The sequence below is a fragment of the Schistocerca cancellata genome, chromosome 4 (genome assembly GCF_023864275.1).
Source record: "Schistocerca cancellata isolate TAMUIC-IGC-003103 chromosome 4, iqSchCanc2.1, whole genome shotgun sequence".
NCBI lineage: Eukaryota > Metazoa > Arthropoda > Insecta > Orthoptera > Acrididae > Schistocerca > Schistocerca cancellata.
Window position 1 is genome coordinate 748,256,994 of NC_064629.1, and position 23,853 is coordinate 748,280,846.

Here is a 23,853-nt window from a genome sequence, read left to right on the forward strand (position 1 = left end):
CTCCGACACAGGAAGTATGGAGAGACAGGAAGTTTTGGATAAAAATTGGGAGCAGGCCCCCAGAGACCCAACTCAATGTAGCAAGGGTATGATGTTACCAGGTCATATGTCAAGTCAAAAAAGACAGCAACCAGGTGCTGGCGTCTGGAAAAAGGCTGTTCGGATGGCAAACTAGACACTACATGGTGACCGTGGCAGAAGCCGCCCTGACATGGAGCTAGTAGGCCACATGACTCCAGGACCCAAACCAACTGCCGACACACCATCCGTTTCAGCAACTTACAGATAACGGTGACTGATGGACCGATATCCACATCACGTGGATTTTTACCGGGTTTTAGCACCAGAATGATGGTGCTCACCCACCATTTCGATGGAAAGACACTATCGCACCAGATCCGGTTAAAGATAACTAGGAGAGGTCGCGTGTAGTCAGACGAAAGATGTTTAATCATATGACTGTGGATCCCATTTGGCCCAGGAGCTGTGTCAGGGCAATGTGCAAGGGCACTGAGGAGCTCCCACTCTGTAAATGGGTCATTATATGGTTCACTGTGGCCTGTAGTGAAGAAGAGGACTTTCCATCTGCTGTTTGAGGGTGCAAAAGGCTGTGGGGAAGTTCTCCGACACAGAGGCTCAAGCATAGTGCTCGGCGAAGTGCTTGGCAATCGCATTTGTGTTGGTAGAGAGCACGTCACTGATGTTAATGCCAAGGACACCTGTTGGGGTCTGGTACCCTAGGAGACGTCTGATCATCGTCCAGACTTTGGAAGGTAACCTATGGCACCCAATGGTTGATACGTACCTCTCCCAATACTCCTGTTTCCGTCGTTATATAAGCAGGAGAATACAGTCACAGAGCCGCTTTTTTTTTTGTGGTTTTAGGGCACACAACTTCAATGGTCATTAGCGCCCAGACTACGTTAGGAATGCACCGCGAGGCACAAGTTTAAAACAGCAACTAAAAGGGAAAACACGATAAAAGACAGACTGACAGGCATAGGATTAAAAAAAACAGCAGAATCAAATGTCCTTAGAGAGGTTGTTCAAGTTGATAAAACGAAGAACGCGAGCAGCTGCTCGTGGGTCATCCGCTAAAATGGCATCTAGACTACATGGCAGGCCAAGATCAAGACGCAGTGTGTTAAAATCCGGACAGGACGTTAAAATGTGGCAGACCGTCAGCAATTGCCCACATGGGCAGAACAGCACCGGCGCAGCCGGCAGCAGATGGCGATGGCTGAACCGGCAGTGTCCAATTCGTAACCAGGCCAAAACAACCTCCTCCCGCCGAGAAGGGCGGGAGGAGGACGTCCAAGCTGCGGGAAGAGGTTTCAAGGCCCGAAGCTTGTTGTCCGTAAGTGCAGCCCAATCGGCATGCCACAGCGATAAAATGCGCCGACAAATGACCCTGCTACAATCTGACGAAGGGACACAACAAGAAGCTGTCCGAGGCTGGAGGACCGCAGCCTTCGCCGCGGCATCTGCAGCTTCGTTCCCAGGGATACCGACATGGCCAGGAACCCACATAAAGCTAACCGGAGAACCGTCGTCCACCAGCTGCTGAAGAGAGCGTTGGATCCGGTGCACGAAAGGGTGAACCAGATACGGATCACTGAGGCTCTGGAGTGCGCTCAGGGAATCGGAGCAGACGACATAAGCAGAATGTCGGTGGTGGCAGATGTAAAGAACAGCCTGGTAGAGGGCAAAGAGCTCAGCTGTGAAGACCGAACAATGGCCATGGAGCCGGTATTTGAAACTTTGTGCCTCGACAATAAAAGAACACCCAACCCCGTCATTGGTCTTAGAGCCATCTGTATAAATGAAGGTCATATTAATGAACTTCGAACGAAGTTCGACAAAACGGGAGTGGTAGACCGAACCGGGGGTAACCTCCTTTGGGAGCGAGCTGAGGTCAAGGTGAACGCGAACCTGAGCCTGGAGCCAAGGTGGCGTGTGGCTCTCGCCCACTCGAAAGGTTGCAGGGAGTGAAAAATTAAGGTGTTGAAGGAGGCGACGAAAGCAAACTCCAGGGGGTAGCAGGGCAGAGACATACAACCCGTATTGACGGTCGAGAGAGTCGTCAAAAAAAGGAACAATAAGACGAGTGGTCGGGCACTGACAGTAGCCGACAGGCACACCGACAAAGCAGTATATCGCGCCAGTAGGTGATTGGCAATTCACCAGCGTCAGCATGAAGACTCTCGACGGGACTAGTATAAAACGCTCCGATCGCAAGACATAAACCCCGATGTTGTATGGAGTTGAGGCGGCGTAAGATGGATGGCTGCGCAGAGGAGTATACAAAGCTCCCATAATCCAGCTTGGAGCGGACGATCGACCGACATAGACTAAGTAGGACGGTTCGATCCACTCCCCACGACATACCACTGAGAACACTGAGGACATTTAGAGAACGGGTACAACAGGCAGCCAAATGACATGTGGAGACCAGCTAAGTTTCCTGTCAAATGTAAGACTTAAAAATTTTGTTGTCTCCACGAATGGGAGAGCAACGGGACCGAGTCGTAAGGACGGTGGGAGAAACTCTTTGTAGCGCCAAAAGTTAATACAGACCATCTTCTTGGCAGAAAAACTGAAGCCATTGGCGACACTCCGGGAGTAAAGACGGTCAAGAGAACGCTGAAGACAGCACTCCAGGAAACATGTACGCTGCACGCTGCAATAGATGGTAAAATCTTCCACGAAAAGGGAGCCTGATACATCAGCTGGGAGGCAATCCATACGGAACCGCTTAAAGGCTATTAGGAGCTGTAGGGAAGGATGCCACTTATGTCACTGGAGAGCTCGCCAACACTTAATTGCCTCAGTGACTTCTGGCGACCACCAATGTACTGTCTGGCTGGGGGCACCCAACAGAACAAGGGATCATGTTTTCCACCACAGAAATCATCATTGTAGTGACCTGCTCAATCACAACATCAATGGCACCACGTGGGGGACATTCAATGGTGACAGCAGAGGTGAAGGCTACACAGCCTGCCTAGTTTAAAGCCCATCTGGGTAGGTGTATCTGGGCGTGATGCTAGGAGAGTGACAGGAAGATGGGGAAGTGGTCACTACCACACAGGTCGCCATGTGCTCTAGTGGATAGATGGGGGGGGGGGGGGGGGGGGGGGTGGAGGCCTGGGCTGCAAATTCATAAATCAATGGCTGAGTAAGTACCATGAGCCAAACAAATGTGTGGCAGCCCCAGTATTTAAGAGGCAGAGGTCGCTTTGGGACAGTAAATTTTCAACAACTCTGCCACAGCCAGTAAGCATGGTACTACCCACAAGATGTTATGGGGGTTAAAATCTCCCAAAAGTAGGAAGGTTTAGGGAGTTAATGAATCAGTGCAGCCAATACGTTGAGGGGTGCCACACCATCTGGAGGGAGTTAAACGCTGCAGACAATTATTTCCTGTGTCGTCTGTATCCTGACATCCACAGCTCCAAGAGGAATTTGAAGGGGACACAGTTCAGGATATACATGTGAACTCCACTTCACACCGTTATATTTGCTACTGTTACTGTAATATCACTTGTAGCTGTGAAGGGCAGGGGTCCGCATTGCCAGGAACCAGGTGTCCTGGACGGCAACACAGATAGCAGGTGTAAAGCTTACAAGTTCCCGTAGCTCAACCAGGTGGTGGAAAAAATCTGCCGCAATTCCACTGGAGGATGAGGCGATCTTGAGACTGATGGCATGAAACTATGAGGTAGTCTACACCTCAGAGTCACCTGTTGCCACATATTTCCTGAACAGGCTACATCCACTGTGTCCAAAGGTCTGGTGAGATATAGGACCTCGGCAGATGCCAGAATCTTCACCTCATCCTCAGACTCTGAGCTTTTAGGCAGCAGTGGTGTGGGTGCCACCAAAATTACCTTGGTCTTGGGGGGGGGGGGGCAGGGGTCTTATCTCTAGATTTCTCTCTGATCCTTTGGTTTCTCTGGCTGGGAGGGCTTCACTGATTCAGTCTCTGGGACTGAATGATCCTTAAGCCCTATGACCAGCTGGTTTTGGGCACTTCAGCCACTAGCGCGTGTCATCTTTCCCACTAGCAGAAACCTGGAAAGGCAGTAACCCAACGGACCCCTTCCTAGTGATAGGAGCCCAAGAACACTTCCGCTTCTCCAGCTGACAAGTGGGGTATGGTGTCCCCGATGGTTGGGGAGGGGGGGGGGGGGGGGGGTGGGACACAGTGCTCACAAGGTAAGTGCCCTCCACCATCAAGAGGGCAGGTGTAGTCTTTCGGCTCAGAGCTGACTGGAACTCGCAGACCTGATTGATGAGGCTACAACTGTTCAAGTAGTGGCGGCATATGCGGTCACAGCTACAGGATGTAGGTGCTCAAATTTCCTCTTGGCTTCAGTGTAGGTCAGTCAGTCCAGGGTCTTTTACTCCATGATTTTCCTTTCTCGCTGTAAAATCCTGCCATCTAGTGAGCAAGGGGAATGATGCTCTCTGCAGTTGACAGATGGGAGGCAGGGCACATGGAGTATTGGGATGAGATGGACGACCACAGTATCGACATGTGATGCTGGAAATACAGCGGATGACATGGCCGAACTTCCAGCACTTGCACTTATAGCACCACATTGGGGGAGGGATATATGGTTTGACATCACAGCGGTAGACCATCACCTTGACCTTCTCGGCCCATGTGTCACGCTCTAAGGCCAAGATGACGGCACCAGTGGCAACCTGATTATCTCTCTGACCCTGATGGATGAGCCAGATGAAATGAACTTGTCACTAAGTCGGTGCAGAGTTCGTCATCAGACTGCAAAAGAAGGTCCCTGTGGAATATAGTACCCTGGACCATATTTAAGCTCTTATGAGGCATGATGCTAATGGAAACATCTCCAGTTTGTCACAATCATGTTATGCCCATGAGTGAGCAGAGTATGCCATTTTTATCAAGACTGACCCTGACTGCATTTTGGACAAGCCCTCTTACCTCCCCAAACTTTTCCTCTAAATGCTCAACAAAAAAATGATGCTTCATCAAGACATAGGAGTCCCCATCAGCTCTCCTACATATAAGGTTCGCTGCCATCCTTAGCCTGGCGTTCCTCCCGTGGTATGGCCAAGGAGGGAAACGATTTAGGATTATACTTCCTTGCATTGTACTGAGACAACACTGAGACTGCTGGTGTTTGATCACCAGCAAGTGATGACATTGTACGCTTCATCACACGCCATCCACCCTGATGCCACCCACTCCGACCAGGGGGCCTCCCCAAGGGCACCATCCAGCCGTAGCAAAGGCCACCTGGCAGGATGGCCATTGCCCCAGGGTGATGGGCATCTACTCCTTGGCAGACATAGGGAGTTAATAGCGCAGGCATCAGCAGAGTGATCCCTTTGTAGTCTGGGGGGCGGGGGGGGGGGGGGGGGGCTGCAGAGTGATCCCTTTGCAGTCGGGGGGGGGGGGGGGGGGGGAGGGGGGGCTACAACCAACAGGGTACATGATGGCCCCAACACAATGGACTGACTACCATGGTGGATATGAGGTGCAAGGAATTCCATGGTCCTCATCAGTGCAGAAAATGACACTGCGTAGTAGGTGGAGGAAAACGCACCCAGGAAGGTGTCTTTGCTCATGAGATGGAGAATGAGCGGGACTGCAATCCCACAAGAAAGTAGGCTACAGATCTTAATGCACGATGGACATGATGCTCCATGTAAGGCACCCTTTCCCAATTGGCTTGCTCTTCAGGAATATTTTGAAAAATGGAGCTCAAACCCTACAGGGGATCATCACAAAGGCCAAAAGGTGTGACTCCTTTTAGTCGCCTCTTACGACATGCAGGAATACCTCGGGCCTATACTAATCCCCGGGCCCGCAGGGGGGACGCATGAGGGCTATCAAGGATATAACATCTGAAATACAGGAACAGTTAAAGCAAATTTATTGGAAAACCATGAATTTATACGTAGATATTACTTCTCTCGAAAGTCAGTTCTGAATTAAGCTTTCATCATCTCTTATTGAATAATTACCTTTGCATGAAATTCTGCTGCCTGACATTGCAGACAGCCCGAGACGAATATCTTTATTGTTTTCTTTGAAGTATTGGAAACCAAGTCATTCTTGAGCACAGTGTTTAAATCACTTCCAATGTGATCTACTTTAAATAATGCTACAACTTTTGTATTTACTAGGCAGAGTGGCTAAAAACTAATCTAAACATGCAATACCAGTAGTCAAAAACCTTTGAGTTTCTTTTCTCAGTATCTGACTGAAAAGCAGTTTTGGAACCACGAGCACTAAACAGGCTTGGTCACAATATGGCAGGAACAGGCCAGGAAATCTGCAGAAAGTTGTCTCATAATTAACCCTTTGACTGCTATGGACAAGTCAACTCCTCAAGCTCCACTGATCCTCAAGAGCAGAGGATGTATGTAAATGCAGTCTTTGGGTTTTCCTTGAGCACTATTGACATTTCCGAGGGTATGTCTTTTTATCACTGCAACTATAAGAAACTTAAAAAATATATAGTTCTGCAAAGCAGCAACGAATTAGACTGCAAGTGTCATCTTAATGAAGAACAAAACCAATGATGTGCTAGCAGATGGCATTTCCTAATAAGGCAAAAAGCAAATTACGAAAGTAACGACTAACAATTTGGCAACTAACTTTTTGAGTTCAGAAAACAAATCAAACTACAAACATCTCTATCTGCAAATTGACTGTGGAGAAGGAAAGATAGGATATGAAAGGAGGGGATCACTGCTGTCAACTGCATTGAGACATTACATGTAACCAGCAATGATGAGTGAAGGTGTGAACCGGACCACAATTCGAACCCAAGATCTCCTCCTTACTAGACAGGTGCATTAAGCACTGCACCATCTGGGACACAGCATTACCACAACTGCATGGACTACCTCAGCACATTTCACAGCTGATTCACATAGCCATTAAGTGCCACCTATCTGCAGTCCCTGTCCATATCTTACATGTTTGCTCTCCGAGATTCCCACAGAAGGTCAGACGTATTCACCCATCTGCACTGAACAGGGTGAATGCATTGTCCAGCTAGCCCAATCAACTTATACAAATATGTGGTATCTGTTCTTTTCAACATGTCCCACACCATACAGTCATACAATGTACTATATAATAAATATCTTTAATTACAGCCAACTGATGATTCTTTACTTCAATAAAGTGAAACAACTAGTGAGAAAAACATGCTTTTTCTTTTAGTTTTAATGACAAAACAAATACTCCCAGGAATCTTAAATCAACTATGGACAATATGGCCACACAAATGAAGCTATTTAAGTGCTTCCATGTCCTGTTCCATCGACCATCTCACTTCTGCTGACAAGCTACTTCCTTATCTCTGAACAAAAATGTTTCAAGTATTTATCAAGTGACATACATGCCTCTGAGTGCTATCATTTGCAAAAAAAAAAATTTTTTTTGATACGTTTAACTGTTTATGAAACAATATGACCACGATTCCCGATGCACAGGGATGGAACTGGGTATGCCACACCTGACTGCTGGGTATGAAAACCAATAACTTTACCTTCCACTTAAGGAAACACCATAACTAATCATTTTTGGCCTGTATGTAGTACGAATTTCATTATGAATGTCAACAGCTTTCAGATACTTGCCCCTACAAACTATTACAGAAAGTATTTCACATTGGGCCATATTTTCACTTTTAATACTCATTTAGAACAGCTAGTGCAGGTAAGTGAGAAGCAATCTTATCACAGCTTTAAGTACATGAGTTACTTTCTAATTCCATCCCCCCCCTTCCCCCACCCACCTCCCAAACCAAACCAAACCAAACACACTCCCTGCATTAAACCAGGTTACTTCCTGAACAACCCTCAATATGCAATGAGAACATTACTGACTAGCAATGTTAATTACAAAAACAGTCCAATGAAAATGGTGGAATGTGATTCATTACACAGTAATTATTCCTAGTGCTACATCAGAATCAGTACGCCCAACATAAATTGCTATTTAGAGACTGGAGCAGCCACAATGTTCTTGCACCCAGGATCTATACTTGGACCAGTTTTGTTCATTCTTTACATGAATTTAACATCCGAGCACTCTTTGCAAATGACATCTGTATCCTGCTGTGCAGCAGGAATGACCATGCACTCCAAGAGGTTGTAACTGAAGGTACAGGTTAGTTGATGGATTTGACAGAACCTGACGAACAACACAAAGGAAATCACCTTCCTGAACTTTCATCGAAAAACCAAAATAATTTTATACCCGATATGAAAATATGTGTGTGTGTGTGAAATATATCCCCCCTCGCCACGTAAGACAAAATTTTTAGGCCTGTAGATTCAGGGCTTAAAAATGGCTTACACACAGCAGTAACACAAAGTAAACTGAATAAAACATTCTACATGTTCCACATCCTTTCAGACTGCAAAAGCCCAGGGTGTTTTCACAGTCTCAGTGTAGTCCAGTGCAGAATCCCCACAGACCCTCTCCTCACTCAGAACAGAGTAATGAATGCTGGAGAAACAACTGAGGATTGCAGCTGTCTCTTCCAAAAATCTGCCATTTTACCTATTGGCAGTCTACATGTTAAAACTGGGTAATTCTGTAAAATTTACCACCACTGTGAAATTGAAAAGTGTGTGTCAATGATCATACTTCAAGGAAGGAAATTAAACTGTTTAAAGAATGTGTACCAGTATCTAAAAATTCACTAACTAAAGCACTATTACACAACAGTGTCATCAGTAACAAAAATATGATGCCTCTGCCTTTTATAGAAACTGGAAATCCTTAATGTTAAACTAATATTCCTGAAGTAAGTTTTAATATGTACCTATGATAATCCAATAGTTTTTGTGTATGTGTGAGTGGGCTGAGGAACCAAAAACCAACACTTGTTAACAATACCTACAGAAAATGATCTGTAATTTCTGAGCACATCACCTCATAAGCAGCCACACCACACTATGTTGTGTGAGGGACAACCACAGCCATAAGTAGACATCTTTAACAATAATCACTTAGCTGCTCTTTTAAATAATGTAACTACTGGTTTGTGGCTTAGAAATAACATCATGTGAGGTATGTTATATCTCAAGTTTAATAATATATCTAACCTGAGGATGTGTCTCCTGAACTACAAAACCAGTCTTTAAATCATTTACAAGAGCAACCAAGCAGTTATTATGCAAGATATGTATGACTTGTCCAACCTATCAGTGTGTGTTTCATGCACCATCATGTGCATATCTTCCACACGAATTATTTGAAGGACAAAACTGAAAACAATTTACTCCAAAACACAAATTATTTAAGGTTATATACAACGAAAATAATGAGTAAAAGGGCAAATTCTACATAACAGCATAGATGCAGATAAGAAGCAATGAAGATAATAGTTCAGTGAAGTGCTGACAGTACAAGATCAGCATTCACAGGTCTGCCTATAAGAACAAACCAAGGAAAAACCACACTTATTCAGGAAAAACAGTAAGATCTTTCATCTGGATGACTATTGGGAATACAATACCACGCCTCACGAACGAAGTCCAGAGCCTTAACAAAATCTTGCTCCTGTGGCTAATTATGTAGAGGTGTGAGGAAATGTATGCACAACAGAAGAATACATGTAAAGACCTGTCTTAAAAAGACATTGGCTGTATTGTACAGAGGAAACTGGTGGGTGCAGGTAGGACATACAAAAGGAGGAAAGGAAAGAAAAATTAGTGATCTAAAACCTAAATTAAGTACTCTAAGCTTGAAGCTGCTGAAAGTTAAGGAGATGGGACAGGTGTGGGTTGTTTTAAGGGGTGGGTAGATGCATGGGGCAGATTTCACACCTGTCTGAAGTAATCTCTCTTATGGAGCCAGGGGTTGCAACCAGGGACAATGTGGAGATTAACCAGTGCATTTGTGGATTAAACTTACACCTGTGTCAAGGTTATTGCTCAATTCAGGACAACAAATGCTATCGAATACACTGCTAAGGGTATTTGTGGATAGAAATGGTTTAACAAAGGTCATAGGAATATAAAATGGTTGGGCAGGGGGGGGGGGATTTATACATTAAAAAGGTGGAGATTTTACTTGCTATCAGTGTGTGTCAACATGTTTGGCTTCCCTGGATAGAGTATTTTTCACTCTACATGTCGTGGCTGTGAAGAATGCAGGCTTTGCAAGAAGGAATTTCGGTTTGAGAAGGTATTACATTTATTTGTTGGAAATTTTAGTTTCTCAATCACAGGATCAGCATCACGATTTGGCAAATATAAGGTTCTAAACAAAATTTATTCCGAGCCAACATTATGAAGTAATCTAATGTGGACCATTATCAGAGTTGCACAGTTCAGCAAAGAATGATTACACATTACTGAACCTTAAGTGTTTATGCATCAAACTTTCAAACAAAACTTCAGTACAGATATGATCTCCATATGAGTTATACGGATTAAATACCATCTTTTGCAACTGATTAAAACCAAACATTTCTCTATTTTTGAAGCAACTTCAGGTTTTTTGTTTTTTTTTTTTTTTACACCATTCTTCACATTCACCTCCACATATGTGGCACATTTTAGCACACAGTATGATATCCATGTTTAAAGTGAAGATTTTCCATTGGTGTATTGTAAAATGAATATCACTTTTCCTCCCAATACTATTTGAACAGCTGCATGGCAGTTCACTACCCATGGATCCTCCTGAAGCACCAACTTCTCCAAATTGTGCAGATGGAAATTGTCCAGATCACATCTTAGTCTTACCTTACACCTGTCCCAAACACTGTCCTTTTTCTGTGTTTTGTAAATGACCTTTTTCTTCCTTTCAATCAACAGTTGTCTGTTTATTTTTTCCGCTCCCACTGCTTAACAGCTGCTGCTTTCTTTCCTGGTCTCACATTCCCCTTCCACTGAGTAAAAGGCTCTGCCCTCATTTGCCTGAGGGATCTTGTTACTCTGACCCTACAGCCTACCTTCACCCTGTCAACTACTACTAACAATTTGATATCTTCCTTTACCACCCAATTCCTGCTTTACCATCTCTTCAGACCACTGCTGTGTCCATTATGCACATTCAAAAACAGTAATCAAGCAATACCCTCAATCATTAAAACTATAAAATTTGTCCTTGTCTTTTCTCCGAACAGCAATCTCATGTTCCTTATAGAATCAACATTTTTTCAATCTGAGAGGATACAAAAGTGCTTCAACTGAACTTCTCCCTACTTGATCCTTACTAAAAAGAAATCACATACTACTCTATGTACAGTTGTTACTTAAAGAATAATTTCATCAGAAAACAAAAATCTTACTTATACAAATTAAGGAACTTATCCACTCACCGCTCGGTTCTCAAGATCCACCTTGTTTCCAAGCACAACAAATGGAAAATTTTCTGGGTCTCTTGGTGATGCTTGGATCAGGAATTCATCTCTCCAACCTTCTAGAGACTTGAATGTATTCGGAGCCGATACATCAAATACCAAGACACAGCAGTCAGCACCACGGTAAAAAGCAACACCCAATGACTGGAACCTTTCTTGTCCAGCTGTGTCCCAAATCTATTACACAAAAGTTCACTTCAGTACTGTACACTTTCAGTTGAATTTTAAGATTTATCATTGAAGTATATCCATTAATGATGTTAGTATCTGTGGACATTTATTTAATGACCTGACAATTTACTATATTCAAAGGAACATTTAAATAGTAACCACAGCATGAATGTCACTGTATGTAAATGGAGCAATTACTTCCACTTTTAGTACCAGAAGTTTATCTACCTTTTATTCAATGACAAATTTTCTTTGACATCTAACTTTTTACTCATTCTTTATATTTTCCCCAACATTCATACCTCCCTGGACGAAGTGCTCAGCAGCTGACATACAGACTCATAACTATGTTTCACTATTTAGCATAAGACTTTTTACTTTTGTGCAACTTTACATTCATATAAATGTTACTAATCACAAGTTTAAATTACTGTATGCTTTTAATTAAACCAGGACTACACAGGCTCAGCTAAGCCAGCTGCAACACACCAAAAAGAACCAGACATCAGAAGCAAAAATGAAGTTTGAACATAAATTTAACACGACAGTCATTGGCTAAAAGATTGTTACTTGCCAACTATTGGGGGTTATAATTAAAATGTAGCAATTCACAGACGTCCAGTGTGGGCTGTAATTATTGTATTGCGAATGTGGTAATGCAAAACTAATTTATGGTGGAAAAACTTGGTTCCAATTTTTGTCAACAGGTGCAAATCTGTCACTACACAGCATAACATCAACTTCTCTGGAGCTCTTATTGAAGAAGTTATGTAAGTGGCAGTTAATAATAAAATCAACATTATGCCCTACTCACCATTTTGACCATTCCTGCCCACATTGTGTTCCTAATATGGAACATATGGAAACATTTCTATACACTTTTCTTTAAAGCTTTGTATAGGGAAAGCACGGCCAACTTGTCAGTGGCTACCATTTTGGGCCCAGTGTGCTGCTGGTGATACATTGAGTTCTGTAGCATATTTAGCCGTGTACATCAAAGAAGTGCACTCAATTGTCTAATACACTGCTAAAACAGATCAGTGGCTTCAAATGGAAGATGTCTGATATTTAGCTTAAATTTGTTGAGATTTTTTTGTTGCTAAACTAGTCGAAAAGCATTTGCTGTGGCGAGCATGAAACAGTTTCTGCTGATATTCTTTATTAACAGCGAAAGCAGATTTCACAGTTCTTGTTGCAGTATGGAGTTTAACACCTATTTTCATAATTAGTGTTAAATTTATCCTACTTATTAGTCAGCACGACATAAGGTAATGAATATTAGTACACAACTGCAAGAAAAAAATCCATCGCAAATTTAAAGCTGTATATCGACTCACTCAGTACTGCAAAAATTTGCCCAGTGTCTTGTTATACAAAATAAAGCACTGTATTCAAATATATATGTGCAGTACCTTAGTAAATAGAATTGATAAACATGCCTATATGATCATGCACACTACATTTTTGTCACATTTATACCATAAAATTTTGTCTGCAAATTTTTCTATGACATGAGGAGAATGATTACTAAAGTACAACAGAAAGCACAATTTATTATTGTGAGCATCGTAAATATAAGTAAACCATACTGTACAGTCAACCAGGTCAAATTTTTTACCAGTCATAACTTTGTACATTATCACTATTTTTCATTTTGTGCGCTAAACTGGCAGTTTTATCTCTAAGATTTTTATTTTGTAATTAAATTAAATTACCATCCTATTAGCTCTTCCGACTCTTTTGCTGTTCAAATGGATTAGAAATTAAGTAACAGAAATATAAAAAGGAGAAAGACCAAACACCAGAAATTAATAAAATTAAATGAATTGTTAAGTCATTCCTGCAACCTTTCCCACTGCGACCAATATTCTCCTTGTTACACCTCTCCCTTTGGAAGATATTCTTTACAGTTTTCCTCCCTTTTACCTCTAAATGAACAGCCGAAAGTACAGCACTGTGGCATTATTCTACTTAAAACTCTGGAGATAAGCAACACTTCCTATGCTTCACATGTAATGCTTGGGCCCAAATGGCTACTAATATCATGTGACACGGTTTCAGCCAATCCTCAACTGTGGACAGTGGCAAACACAGGGGAAAGGATGGCCATACTTTCCTTTATACAGAGCTTTACCTTCCTTGCACTCTCAGCACCAGATTTGCACCTGTTGGCCAAGATTTCAGCTAATTTTTCTGGCATATTTGGTTCCGTGTTAATGCATCATAGTATTTACAAAGATCGACTGCCATACAATAACTACAGTCCATGCTGGATCTCTGAGCAGCTGCATATTCATTATAACCAGCCAGTACTGTATCTTAAAGAGTCTTCAGTCACAGCATTATCTAATGACAGTAAAACTTAACAGAAAGTGGTCAGGTCTACTAAATAATTGTTGGGGGCAGAGAAACAGAGGTGAATGAGGGAGTGAATAGTACAAAAAAAGCCCTCCATGCTATTAGCAGAATATGGTGTTTCAAATTTATTGAAAGTTTATTCATTCATTGTGTGTGATGATGATGATGATTGGTGTGTGGGGCACTCAACTGCGTGGTTATCAGCGCCCGTACAAGTTCCCAACCTTTGCTCAGTCCAATTTCGCCACTTTCCTGGATGATGATGAAATGATGAGGACAACACAAACACCCAGTCATCTCGAGGCAGGTGAAAATCCCTGACCCCGCCGGGAATCGAACCCGGGACCCCGTGCTCGGGAAGCGAGAACGCTACCGCGAGACCATGAGCGGTGGACTATTCAGTGTGTGTATTCTGTATGTTTGGTGCCTACAACCTGGCACTATATTCATTTAACATTAAGCCACCCAAAATGAACATCAGCTTTTAACACTTCACTTCTTCAATTAGCAACAATCCTAAAAGAGGCTGTACACCCTACCCTTCCTAAGACTAGTCAGAGCAATACATTTAAGCAGTGGGATGAAGGAAGGTCGAGAAGCCAATTTATGTTTAAAGCACATTCACAGCTTTACTTTATCAAACAGTCAAAGCATCGCCAAATCTAAGAGTGACAAACAGATCTTTAGTTTTCTATTCCAGCACTCATGCAGCAGTCACACCACACTTGTAAAATAACATCTAATCCCTCCACAATTTATGGTTATGCGATTAAGAGTGTCACTGAGGCCATCTTCAGTGTTACCACTATTATTTAAGATTACAAAGGTGATCTTGTCATTTAACAATTAATTCTTCTGTCACTTTCAATGTCGTTTTCAACTTCTCATTGCTGCGCTTGTTCTTACAAAGTACTTTATTTTCTCAATATTCTATAACCAATCCCTTTAAAAGAATTCTTTCTTTTGGAAGCAGGGTTTGTGTGGCAGTTGTGGGACAACTGACAGGAGACTGGGAGATTTCTGATGAATGTATGAAAGGCAATGTTTAATTCTGTTGTTGGTTGGCAAACAGACACTGCAAATATGTATCACATCACTGCACACTCCTCCCCCTAGCTATGTTGGAGTGGAATGTGGGTGGGTTTGAATGTGAAAAGAAAACTTGACAGTATGAATTACAGCAATGTCAATGTAACATGCATGTTAAATTGTTTCTGAGCTAAAACTAACAGCTTAACTCCCTGAAGCACACCAGGCTTTTTCCCCATAAAACAAACTCAACATTTACAGTGTTACTGCTAATATAATTTTAATCAATTCAGTGAATGATGAGTCACTATGTGTTATGCACATTTGAGACATTTCCCATCAAATGATGAATAGTTATTTTACTTACAACAATATATCCCTGTCATTCACTCCTGGGGAGTTACCCTATGTATATCTTGACATTAACTTTTCATGAAATTTTAGCTATTTAACAAATGCAAGCAATTCTTGTAACTGTATGCCAGTACTTCTTCCAGGCACAGGGACATTTCTGGAAGCATATGCTACAACCAATATTAAATTACACACCAGTCTACACATGGTAATGTGTAATGCACCTACTAACAGCCAAAAACTGCTATCCATTTTAAGTTCATGTTCACCAAAAAGTCCATTTCTCTGAATCCTAGATTAAATTTTTAAATTACCAACTGTACCTTGGTATTCATTGCTACTGAAAATTCGATGCTGTAAGCATATTTAGTTCCACAGAATACATCTGTCAAATTTTAAAATGCAGATTCCTTACCTCAAAAAAATTTTTAATTGTGGACTTAACTACTGGCCAACCCACATAAAACAAAAAAGTGGATCACAAAACAATACTAGGAACACCAATATGTGCTCTATTCTTTATCACTGAACCCTAGCACCATTTTTTTGTGGCAAAATGAAATTACACTTTGAAATGAAATTCTCTCCATATACTAATAACCTCAAGATGGAAACTTACGAATGCAGGAAAATGATGCACATGAACTGTATCATGAATCTGTATCTTGAATCACTGACCCAGCAAAATGTCAGAAGTGGCAGGAAAGTGAAGGTGACTGTACGATTGGTAAATGAATGGACTTACAAAATTACAGACCAATATCTTAGTTTGAATATGATATATTTCCTTGAGATGGAAAAACTGTCTACAGATCACCACAGTTTTCGAAAGCATCGCTCGTGCGAAACTCAGCTAGCCCTTTTCTCACACATTATCCTGCAAACCATGATGGGCAATAGGTTGATTCCACATTCATAGATTTCTGAAAAGCATTTTACACTGTACTTCACTGCAGATTTAACAAAACGCACAAGCATATGGAATAGGTTCCCAGATATGTGACTGGCTGTAAGGCTTAAGTAATAAAACCCTGGATACTGCCCTTGACAGTGAGTGTTCAGAGACCAGGTTTGTGTCTTGAGTGCCCCAGGTAAACATGATAGAACAGCTGTTATTCTCTGTATGCATAAATGATCTGACAGACAGGGTTAGTAGCAATCTGTAGCTGTTTCCTGGCAACACTGTAGTGTACATAATGGTGTCATTTAGTCAGTGTAGGAGGATGCTAAGATGACTTGTGAAGAATTTCTAATTTACGTAATGAATGGCTGCCAGCTCTAAATGTAGTAATTCATCAGTGAAGGTGGCCAGATACATAACACTAGGGTGACCCATTCTGTTACCAGAGTTTATTTTACGTTCATTACGAATGTATGAACTAAAAGCAGATGGAAAAAAACACTAGGACTTTCCAAATCTTTGATAGCTACTTCTCCAACATGGTATGTGTGAAAATATAACTTCACATTCTGAGAAACTGAGGACCAGGAAAATTACTTACACCACTATGTCCCCATAACTATAGCTACTGTAAAACCATTATCATGGGAAAAGTACCATTAACATCTAAAGTAAAATTCAAATTAAATCCTATAAACACAGACAGACTATCAAGAATAGCATGAGCAGCAACAGATTCCCAAGAAATTGGATTACAGGAAGACATTGAAGCAATTCAGAAGAAAAGATTTGTCACCAATAAGTTTGATCAACACCCAATTTTTACAGGCATGTTTTGAGAACTCAAATCAGAACCCTGGAGGTAAGGCAGCATTCTTTTCAAGGCATGCTACTGAGAAAATTTAGAGGACTGCTATTTGAAGCTGACAGCAGAACTATTCTACTGCCACCAAATTTAGATTTCACATAAGAACTACAAAGATAATTCAGGGTTCATCTGGGGCCATATACATAGTCTTTTTCCTCATTCTATTTGTGAGCAGAACAGGGAAGGAAATTAGTAGTAATTGTACAAGGTAACTTCCATCACACTGTATGGTGGCTGGTGGAGTAAATATGTAGATACATAAGCAAACTGTATTAGAAAAGCAGAATTTAATCAGCCAGTGGCATATGTTAGCAGTTTTACCTGTAATGCTGAAAACAAGGACATTATTCTGTTCCAAATGTGTAATCCTTAGATTAAAACTTCTGGTAACATCCAGAATTTTTTGTCCAGCATTTACATTAATCATCTTTGCACTACTTGCTTACCTTTTTAATGTAAAAATAGTAACTGGTACAATGTAGTTATTACCAACTACCACCCATGCAAACATTTCACTTTGATACACAATTCTCTAACCCACAATAGACCCATTGTTAATCGCAGTATTTAGCTGGACCTAACTACTGCAAGCAGTTGTCATGTTTCTATCAATTCAAATATCTTCATATGATAAAGCATAGTCACTGCACTAGTAACTGACCACATTTTAAAATACTTAGGAACTCTATGACACTACTTAAATCTGTATTACAAATATGCCCAAAACTTTCCATATAAATATGGTCCACAATGGCATAAATTGTGTGTCATTTACAGGCTTCCTTTGTAAGCACCATAGTTCCAATATACCACTCAAATAACTACATGATGCTTACTTCTTAAGTACATCAAATATGAACAGTTGCACATTTTTCCACAACATTCTCTTAGAAATCCACTAAATGACTGCTGAAAACAAGCCCCCCCCCCCCCAAATAAAATGTTAATTACTCAGAACTGCATGATTTCTACTTAAGTTTGTTTAAATTTACATTCTTAATACTAACTTCACCATCACTGTTACAGTGTTTTACTATTTTCACATACCATCAATATTTTAACTTTCTCTGTTAGATTCCTTAAGTTTGGTAAAAAACCATACCTTTCTCTGTTAGATTTCTTAAGTTTGGTAAAAAAAAAACCATGTGTTACCCTGTTGCCACATGAGCTCGTGATATTTTACAACAGAAATACTAAGAGAGGATATGGGGGGGGGGGGGGGGGGAAGGGAGGGAGGGGGTGGAGAAAGAGAAAGAGAGAGAAAGAGAGAGAGAGAGAGAGAGAGAGAGAGCTGAATCATGTTTAAATGCTTAGATGTTTAGTGAGGCAGCCTGAACTCCAAAAGAGGTCAAAAGGTGACAGTGTGGTTGGTGGTTGGTAGTTGGTGAGGCCAGTTAATGTTATGCCGTGGGAAGAGTAGTATGTATCGCTAACACACATACTTTATTAACATTATGATTACAAATGATTCTATGGTATAGTAGTAACATCACAATTACATGTATCAGTTGCAATTCTGTCACAAGTTTTGTAACTACGTATAGTATGGGTCTACTAGCAGCTTAGCCGTGTTACTAACAGTTATCACATAGTTCAAGTATTTTTCTTAAGAAAAATAATTTCTAGCATAAGGTAAGGTAAATATGTTAAGTAATGGACACTTTAGTACAGTTTAGTACCATATGTCTGCATAATGTGTATTTTGAATCTGATCTAAAATTATGCTCAACTTTTACCTTGACTGCCACGATTAATTTTCATTTCTCTCCACATTTGATTCTTAGAGGTTGTTCACTTCATGAACTACCATACACCTCAAATTATGTAACATGGTGTATCATTAATATATTAGTTCTTTCATTAAGAGCAAGTTAGTAGAATTTATGATCCTACAAGTGTAACAGCAGGCAAACTTCAATGGATGCCTTACATGCATTACATAAGCAACTATGCATTAAGAACCACACTCCGTTCTAGCCTCTAAAAATTCTCATTAAAATGGTTAACTTTTAAATTAATGCACAAATACTAATAAATGTTATGTTTGGTTATTTGCTTTACATCTGGGGTAACCTATTATTAGAATATTACTGCAGACAACACTGAAGTCATAAAATTTACATTAGCACTATTATATGAAAATTTTTTACCTGCATAGTCACTATTCGATCATCCACTAGGACTTCTTTTGTCAGGAAATCTGCTCCTATTGTTGCTTTATACTGATTGGAAAATTTTTTATTGACATATTGGTTCATCAATGAAGTCTTTCCTACACCCGAATCTCCTAGGATTATGACTTTCAGGAGAACCTTCTTTCTGGATGCCATGGTGCTACCGGCCTGAAAAGGAGAAGCAGCTCTAGTATCTGAACAAACTTATTTGAAAGTTTCCACAGACAACTTGTCTTAATTTTGGAAGTGCAGAAACACTTTCAGCTCACAACATCCAGAAAACTAACAGATACGTAAGAATTACACCACTTTCATTTTTCATCCCATGTTACTTTTCAACATGGAGAAACTGCATATACCATCTGAGCTGTAATAATGCTATCAAATTCAATGTATAGAAACAGCTTCACTAACATATCAACAAGTGTGCACAGTGCAATATCAACACAAAGACTGAAGATACCTCACGCTGCATTTATTCAGCTGCACACAAATGTTACTGCGAAAGGTATTGATATAGGCTAATATCATCACTGCTCACAACGGATCAAAGTAAGTTCAAAATCAGAGAACAACCTACTGACAGCAGCATATAAAGTAAATGTTGATATTGTTAGCTGAAAACATTTTATAAAACTAACAGCTATAAGATTTAGAGTAAGGCCTTTTAATTAAGGTCTCAGAAAGGTAAACGAGTTTAAAATTCTACCCCTACACCTTTTATCACTTTTGAAAAAAACCTTTGAGTGAGCTGATAAGAAGCATTATCAACACAAACCCATGGTTTGAAGTCAAACAGTAGCCTTTCTCCAAGACTAACTTCCGTATAGATATCAAAGGAATGAATTTTTACAATAAGATGGTACATTAAGTCAAACAAACAAAATTACCCATCCACTTTTTGGAATTATCAATTACTTCACAAAAATGACATCCACAGTGTATTTCAACTGAAATCAGTTGATAAGAAATATAACAAAGATATACTCAAATAATGGCTTCCAAAGCAGTATAGGGAATTAGAGCAAAGATTTGAACTTATGAGCAGCTATTAGGACCATCACACTTCCAATCCCTGCAATATGATAAGATATAGTTAAAGAACAGCATACAAAACAATGTCATTATGTAAGGTTATGTTGTAAAACGTGGGAAGTCCCCTCACTAAAATTTACGGATAGCTGGGAAAATATATGACCAGAGAGGGAGGTGATCTCCAATCTAGAGCCTAGGCAATTCTACACAATTCTCACGGAAGTTCATTGACATACAGAAAGTTTTACTAACCTTTGGTGCTCAAAATGTGGATGTGTACAGTTTTCAATGTTTTAAAAACATTGTGTTACAACTAAAAACTAGCAGATTGACAGTTCTGCCAGTCAGATTTTACAAGGGTCTACATGCACCTGCAGAACAGGCAACACAGAAAGCATGACATTGCAGAACTAGAACAGGCTGCCTTCTGGCCCTAACACTTGAACCATCAGATTATTTTTTTTTTTTTATCTGAAGTATAATATCAGTCTACATTCCATTAATACTTGTTCCATAGATAATGACATTTTGTAATGATGTGGAACGTGTCAGTTTAACAAAGGGTTTCATTATAGAGTACTTTTTCTTCAGTTACCACTTCATATCTAAAAATTGATCTGAGTAGGAGACCTCATTCAAAAATTCTTCTGTTTTTAATTTCACAAAATTGATAACTTTATAAGGAAAGATGACAAAACATCTGTGCAATATGAATGGGTGACCAAATCACTTGTCACTCAAAACCAGATTCAGTTCCAAATATGATTATGTCAACATTCCCTTCTGAAGTAGGATAGGAGATATGAAGGAAAAATGAAATGCATTACCAGGACCTGAAGTTTATGATCTGAATGTGATACGTTACCAATAAACTATAAACACTATGCTGTAGGAAGACATGGCTGATTTGCTGTTTAATTGTGAACATATTTACGAAAGGTATACAAACAGTGTAACTGTCACTTGAATTCACAGCAAAAATGGTTATCTTTTATGACGCAACTTCGTGCTTTGACACATTAGTACGTCATTTTTTGTATACAAGATTCTATTAATTCCAAACTTTCCGTTGTAAGGAACTCCCAACTCTCATGGCTCTGCTCCGAGGAAGCGCTGCTATAGCCTGAAAGGTTAAGTAGAAGCTTTCACAAAATGCTTATTGTGCTCTAAATCATCTTAGGACGAGCACTGCTTCAAACAAAGGCTATGTCACTCTTAAAAGGAACAAGATATTGCGAAACCACTCTACGTAAGTCGGCTCGCTTAACAAAGGAACACTGCACTTTAGTTCTTTTTATAACAAAGGCCATTTAAAAAGGCAATCATATGATGTTTCCGTGTAAGACTTTTACAATAATTCTCCGTAAAGAATTTCGGTAATCAAGTTTACAGGAATAATGAGCAGAAATAACCTTGAACTTTTAACGCAGATGTGCAAGTGAGCAGCAAGAATAATCATTTCCTTTACTTACCTCACATTCTCGTCTTAGAACTACTAGCAAAAATAATTGCTATGTGACGCAGATTTTTTTCCCCCGTATAATGGTTTTACGGTTAACAACATAGGTACACAATTTCGGGTACAGCAGTTTCTCACTACACAAAAAAAAAAAAAAAAAAATTACGCTTTCAGTCAGGGAGTAAATAGGAACACTTGGGCACGAGTCTTTTTTGACAAATACCAATGACAGTTGTAATACAGCATGGACAACGAACGATCGAAGTATTACGCCTACGTGTGGAACGTCAGATCCATTCGCACACAATTTAACAAAAGTACTTACCTACAGACAGCAGTGACAAATACAAACTTCGAGTATAACAGCCCAGACAGCAAAGGCCAAGAGAATACCACACCGCAAGAAACTATTGTTCCACTCGATCTGGGTTTGACAGCTAACAACTACCACTTCCACAAATCATCAACTTTCCCTCTCAGAGAGAAAATGGCGTATGCCTCGAATCACGGGTTATCATACGTCATCGATATACTAAACCCGGAAACACGAAGATTATTGTTTTGCGGAAGCAGTGTTGGAACATCTACACAACATTCTGCGTTGTTCACGCACAAAATACAGCAAATATAGCGAAAATTATAGATGCACCCTGAAACTAAACACTAAAAACGTACAAGCAATTCAGTAACACTTGGTACCAACCTGCAGATACAAATTATTTCAACTATATATTTTAAAAAATATTGAAATAAAGACAGATGCCTTTTTTTTTAAATATGTCACACAGGCATACAAATGTCTTGCCAAAATTGTTTCCAATTCCGGAAAGTACGTGGAAAATAACAAAAGATCGATAGACTATCGACGTAAGAAAAATTAGTGTGGAGTAAAGGCTATGTAATCGGAGTTCTAACCTGCTGTTATGGAGCGTTAACTTCTATAATACTTTAATTTTATGTAAAAAGAAGTTAAGTCTGGATGTTTATTAGGCACTCTCAAATAACTGTGTGCATGTTTGCAATTGAAACACCAACTGGTCAAAAATGAAATCAGGCACTGAATTTAGTCTTAAGTTTCTGATAACTGCACAAATGCTGCCAAGGAGCTGCAGGATTTTCCGGAATTCCTAGAGTCTATTAAGGTTCTGTGAAACACAGTGTTCTTTCATCCATCTGCCGTCGAATTTTTTCCAGTATTTCCGCTTCTCTCCAACAGTAAGTACCGTAGGAAAGCCCGTAATGATCAGTGCTCTAGTTTATACGTATGTGCATCAAAATTCTGTGATTCTGCTGATCCAACATACCCCAGGAATATTTGAGGATAGACTGATTCGTTCTTTATCAGCATAGCTGTAGTTGATGAACAGGACAGCGCCATTGAAATATACAGTGAAGGTTTGCAAGTGAATGTAGAGAATGAACTTAGCAGAGAGCTTGATTTTCTCATAAAATGCGAAAAACGTTTGAAAATTTGGAAAGAAGAGTGAGTAATTCTTCAAAATCTAGTCAACATGAGTTCTCCAGTGTCAGACTAAAAAACAGTGCAAGACCTATAACAAAAATCGCACAACTTACAATAGAATTAAGTAATACATTTGATGTGCTTGGAAGTAACACAGAAAAGGAAGAATGGTTTAAATGTACCAAGATCCATACGGACAGTTCCTTGACCAACGCTAAATTGAGTTTGCAAAGCAAAACAAATAGTCCTATTTGAAACAAAGCAAAAAATACACACTGGTAAATATATATGAAATCTTTATTCTCGCAGACGGCCTATGGAAGAAGTATAGCTGAAATTATGAGTACTAATTAAACAGTATTCAAAGTGACAGGCATGACCAAACCAGGAAGTCCATTACGTGAAGTTTTAAACAGCCGTAAAAAACCCTTTACGAGTCGTAGAACATGTGTGATAATTGGATACCACAATGAAACCAGATGTGCTATGAAACTTTTAAAGGAAGTAATCTGCAAAGTGCCTGAAGTTAAATTTTTCGTTGTCTGTATTCCTCAATAATTCCTGATAACTGCACAAATGCTACCAAGGGGTTGCAGGATTTTCCGAAATTTCTAGAGTCTATTAAGGTAATGTGAGACAGAGTGTTCTTTAATCCATC

The 23,853-nt window shown here is 40.2% G+C and overlaps 1 protein-coding gene across 2 annotated transcripts in view; it reads right to left on the reverse strand.

The window, feature by feature from the left end:
- The window catches only part of LOC126184100 (ras-related protein rab7), a 29,182-nt gene extending 6,757 nt beyond the window's left edge, over positions 1–22,425 (reverse strand). For both annotated transcript variants that reach the window (XM_049926462.1, XM_049926461.1), the window contains exons 1-3: positions 22,059–22,425; positions 19,216–19,407; positions 11,343–11,561 (exon numbers count right to left, since the gene is read on the reverse strand). In XM_049926462.1, the coding sequence (XP_049782419.1) occupies positions 11,343–11,561; positions 19,216–19,395 (399 nt within the window). In that variant the 5' untranslated portion in view covers positions 19,396–19,407; positions 22,059–22,425. The remainder of the gene's footprint in view (positions 1–11,342; positions 11,562–19,215; positions 19,408–22,058) is intronic.
- Positions 22,426–23,853: the final 1,428 nt, after the last annotated feature.